General features: G+C 43.5%; 1 protein-coding gene across 1 annotated transcript in view; it reads left to right on the plus strand.

Annotated features, from left to right (window-relative positions):
- The first annotated feature begins 294 nt into the window (after nucleotides 1-294).
- LOC105359378 (homeobox protein otx5) overlaps nucleotides 295-5,151 on the plus strand; it is a 12,383-nt gene continuing 7,526 nt past the window's right edge. The window contains exons 1-2 of the mRNA XM_011495978.1: nucleotides 295-378; nucleotides 3,670-3,995. Of these exons, the coding sequence (XP_011494280.1) occupies nucleotides 3,746-3,995 (250 nt within the window). The 5' untranslated portion in view covers nucleotides 295-378; nucleotides 3,670-3,745. The remainder of the gene's footprint in view (nucleotides 379-3,669; nucleotides 3,996-5,151) is intronic.

The following is a 5,151-nucleotide window of genomic DNA, read 5'->3' on the forward strand; positions in this document are numbered from 1 at the left end:
GATAAAAAGTGCTGCCGCTATCGCGAGTTGTTATTGTTGCTCCTTACATTGTTCGTGTTCATTGCGAAGCTGCTTTTGTTTCGACAGCTGACCGATCGACGCGCGAATTCGAAGTGCCGAGAAAGAAGGAATTTCACGTCTCAACGCACCAGAGAGGAGGGAGAGCAGCAGCAGCAATAGCAGTAACAGTTATAGCAGCAGTAGTAGCAACAGTAATAGCAGCAACAGCAACAGCAACAGCAGCACCAGCAGCAATAGTAGCAGTAGTAGTTGGAGTAGTAGTAGTAGTAGTAGTAGTAGTAGTAGTAGTAGGAGCAGGAGCACCGACCTTATGTTGCGCGTTGGGTGCCGCACGTGTAAATAAGCAGAGCGTATTTTGTAAGTTTTTCTGCATTTTTCAATAGCGCGAGACACATTAGCCTTTCTGCCCAAAGACCTTGATAATCATAGGTCAATGACGTTCAACGTTGCTTGTGTTTACCTCGATAATTTCCAACGACTGATATTAAAGTTTGCTCAAAGATTTATAGCTTTCAAATCTTCAACCTGCGCCCAAGCACTAAAAATATCATATTCTACACCGTCAAACATATGTGTGCGCCGGTAGTGGATCGTAAATTTTCTTTCTTCCATATAATATGCGCTTCGCCCTCTGTTTGCGCGTATTCAGCAATATTCCGTGCGTACGAGATAATTAAAAATTAACGTTAATAAAATCGCAGACACCTAAAATGCCTCTCGATACAGCATTTTCACGAGTCTGTTCGCTTCTCGGAATCATCCTTCATTATACTGTAAATATCCAACAAAAATATTCTGAAATTCTGGCCCTCCGAGTGATTTAGCTCTGAAATATTTAACGCTGGATGTCCCGGCGCCGGATATTTCCGCATTATTAAAATTTCAGCATTCACGCTACGCACTCGATTTTTCACGAATTTTATAAATATTCCGTTAATATACTATTTTACGCAAGTTTGCTACGCGAGTTTATATTTAGCGGTAGAAGGAAAAAAGTTTACAAATGAATTGTGTGTATACACGCTCGTGCAGCGTACGAATCTTTACTCGGATTCAGTTTGTTTACTTACATTCTTAGGCAACAAAACGACGAGCGGAGAAAACCAAGAAATTTTCATCGCCACGGTCGCATTAGAAGAATCTAAAAATTCTCATTCTCATCTAAAATTCATCGGCATTTACGCTTAAAAGCAAACTTACATTACTTATTAAAATTCAAAATTGCTCAATTCTCTTATGCAATTGCGCCATTAATAATTACACATGCGTTACATCAACGAGAGAGAGAGAGAGATAAAATACATATTTAACATTTTCATGTATCAAAGTCTCTTTATGTCTGAGCGTTTGTACGACTTTTATTAATGCTCATGATGTATGGCGGTAAAAATAATTTTCCAATTCACTAATGCAAAACTATGACAACATTTTAATTGGCTTGAAATCATAATGCCCCAACAATTACCGTGTTTACTATTGTTAGCGATAAGTTAAGTAAAATGGGAAATTTGAAATTATTAGATGAATATTTACGTTTGAATCGAAAGAATCGAATGAAGTGACGATAACATTGGCCTGCCCCAATCCTTAAAATAATGTCGACAACGTAACTTACATTAAAGAAAAAAAAATAGAATGAAAGATAAAAAGAACAATTACCATGCATTTATAAGTAATTATATATGTTTGTGTAATAATATAATTAAAAACTCGTGCGTATACAGAGTTCTACGTTTTTGTAAAACAACAATACGATAAATAGGAACTCCTCGCGTCAAAACTTACATCGAGTTTGAAAATTTTTTTCAGAAACCTTGAATATTTCCGTAAAACAACACGTAATTTAAAAACTAACATACATTAATGTTTTCAAATTCATAAATGCATAATGAAATTTAAAATTTTTAAAAGCCCTCTATTATTTTCATATAAAAGTACTCAATATTGGGAGTTTTTTTTTTATTTTAATTTTAGTTGATCTTATTTTCTTTTTTTCTCTCTCTCTCTTTTTTTTTGTTTTCTTTTATTTTTTTTTTCTTTATTTTTTTTTTTATACAAATTTGTGATAAATAAGCGTTTGTAACGCTGTTAAATTTAACGCATAAAAAATTACTGCATCATAAATTATTCGGTATCCAACTTACTACCAATGTATTTCATATACTTTTTTTTCTTCTACTTAACTTCACTTCACTTGTCAAACGTGCACAGAAATTCTTTATTGTTAAAGTTTAACAAATTATCCTTAAAAATCGACGTAAAACGAAATAAATCGCGAAATCTTTATCATTTGTCAGGCTGACGTCGTTGTTAATTTTACCTCCGTTCGTCACGCAGTTTAACCATTATTTTTTATTTCTTACGAACGATATTTCGCGGTAAAATTATTTTGATACTTCTATGTAGCTTATGCGCAAAACAACAGTCATACAAAATAATGGTAAATCGGTAAATGCATTGTGCGTTTATCGAACAAAGAGGTGACACCTATGTAAATCATAACGGAATAATAATACGCATTGAATACGTTTTTCCACTATGTTTATCAATACATACATACCCCACCACGCCTCAATATCTATAATTTTCATATATAATAATTAGTCTATTGTCCCGTAGGATGGGCAATACGCGCGCGCTAGTATAAATGACAAGACAACCAATGAGCATTCACATATATAATTCTCTTAATTTCCGCATAAATCATCACAGCTAATTAAAGGTAAAAATTTATTATTTGTAGATTTTATTGTTTGTGATTTACGAACGACAGATAGTCTGGCAATGTATAGAGGATAATTTCATGACTTTTCATGCAGATTGAATCGAGCTACTTGAGTTTTGAGGCAAGCTTTTAATAATTATAATCGGCTTAAGGTTTTGAGGATTTTAAATAATATTATGGATATGTAGTTTTGGGCTTGTCCCGTTTAGGCTCACGGTAGGAATAAGGTGTAGCAGCATTAGGCTTTATAGGTATACGAAACGATGGCTATATAGGTATACGAAATGATAGCTATCTAATGGAGAGGAGAGTATGCTAGGAAGTGTGTTGTGACTATTTCTATATAGGTAAAGAAAAATGCTATTGTTGGGCGTAAAGCCGAGGAAAGGGGGTGAGATATGGTGACGAGGCAGGAGGGACGGTAGGAGTGAAGGTAGGAGTGACGGTAGGAGAGAAGGAAGGAAGGAAGGAAGGAAGGAAGGAAGGAAGGAAGGAAGAAAGGAATGAATGAATGGATGAATGATGAGATGAGGGAAGGGCGGAAGGGACGAAAGAAGCAAAGAAGCATTTAGAGTTTTGATAGTACCGCGAAGCTTTCACATATAATAATAGATGTACGCATGAGCTTGAGAGTGCTCTTTGGGGGAGGGGAGGGGGGGGGGGGAGAATGAGAATGAGAATGAGAATGAGAATGAGAATGATGGGGTGGGTGAAGGTAATAATACCGGAAACGTTTATTTTACCGAGTTCAAGCCCGTGCTTTTGAGAATGTCGATTATGTCGGCGTCAGTAGGCGAGATGGAAGATGGAAAAATTGATTTTCCAAGGAGGGCGCGAGCGCGAGAAGTGCGAGTGTAGTGCCGGCAGCGCAGCATCATTTAAAGCCCGACTAACGTCCAGTTCGCTTGATTTTGTATTCGCAGGCGAGTTCAAGGAGAAAGCGCAGGAAGCTGCCCGCGGTCCAGAGTGGCGGGTGAGCTGGCTTGCCTCGCGGGCTACATGGCGGGGTACCTGAAGGCGGCGGCCGCGGGGGCGGGCTGCGCCCCCAGCTCGGTAGTCGGCTCGCAGTACCACCACCAGGCCGTGACCCATCACCATAGCCACCCGGGCGCCCATCAGATCAGCATGTCGCATCCTCATCACGGTCCGGGTCACCATCCGGGCCTCTCGGGGCCCTTCCTCGGTGGCCACGGGCACCCGCACGCCCATCCTCTGGACACTCACGGGCTGGTGGCGGCCTTCCCTCAAGGTGAGCCGCGACGTCGATCTAGTGCCATCGATTTCGAAGCCACAGAGGCGCGCGGGTGAACGGGCAGGGGATCCGCCGGGGCTTCGCTGCATAGCCCAGGGCACGGCGAGGAGCGGCTGCGGGGTGCCGGGGCGTACATAAGCCGCTTATCGGCCTGCCGTCAGCCTCCGACCAAGCAACTGCCCTCATCGCGTCGCCATGGATACGTGGCGGAGGCCGCGCGCCTGCACTTGTTGGAGCTTCTTCGGGGACGAATGTCTCGGTGTCGCGCGCCTCCGATCCTTGGGCCGCGTGTCAATGTTTATTTTATTACGGGAGCACCCCCGGGGGTCTTCGTGGGAGTTTCGTCACTTGGTGTCTGCTCGTTCGGCATTAACGGCCAGCACTTAACTCTCCGCGCATCGATCCGTCCTCGATGTCGAGAGCCACGTGGCGGGCGTTAACGACGGTAACGGGGGTGGCGGGCTTGCTAATTGCATGGTAAACACTCGAGGCGCTGCGAGCGAGCAGTCGGACAGGCTGGAGGTTGATCGGGTGTCCGGTTACCGTGGGCCCATCAACCAGTCCCAGACCGTCCGTACGCTATCCAATTAGAAGGTCTCGGATCAGCCGTCGTGGCTGAATGCCGCCCCCGCTAGCAGCACCGCGAGCCTTCATTAGGATCGATTGTCATTCGTGATCGTCATTCGCGGCTGTGGATAGGGTGGGGCGGGATGGTGGGAGGGGGGGAGCTGTACTATATCGAATGGTGCGAGTTCCTAGCCTCTTTTATCCGCGGGAGTCGCGTTATCTATTTTTTTCTTTTTGCCTTGCTGATAAATAGGACGTTGTCGGCGGCGTCGTCGGCGGCGTCGTCGGCGTCGTCGGCTTCGGCAGCTGGGTTCGAGCCTCTTCCTTCCACGTCGCCTCGATTCCGGGCTACGCGCTTACCCCTGGTGACCCCCTCGTAAGCGGATTACGTAGGTCCCGAAAACGAAGCCGAGGCTTGCCGGTGGGGCCGACGTAAGGGGGCTGCTGGAAATTACGCTTTATCGCGGCCTCGCACCAGTCAACTCGACGACTCAACCCGACTATCCGACCCTCGCTCACGAAAGCCGAGCTCTTTTAACCTTTTTTTCTCTCTGTTTTTTTTTTTTTTTTTTTTTTTTTTTTTTTT

This window comes from Ceratosolen solmsi, unplaced genomic scaffold, assembly GCF_000503995.2.
Source record: "Ceratosolen solmsi marchali unplaced genomic scaffold, CerSol_1.0 scaffold11, whole genome shotgun sequence".
Lineage (NCBI taxonomy): Eukaryota > Metazoa > Arthropoda > Insecta > Hymenoptera > Agaonidae > Ceratosolen > Ceratosolen solmsi.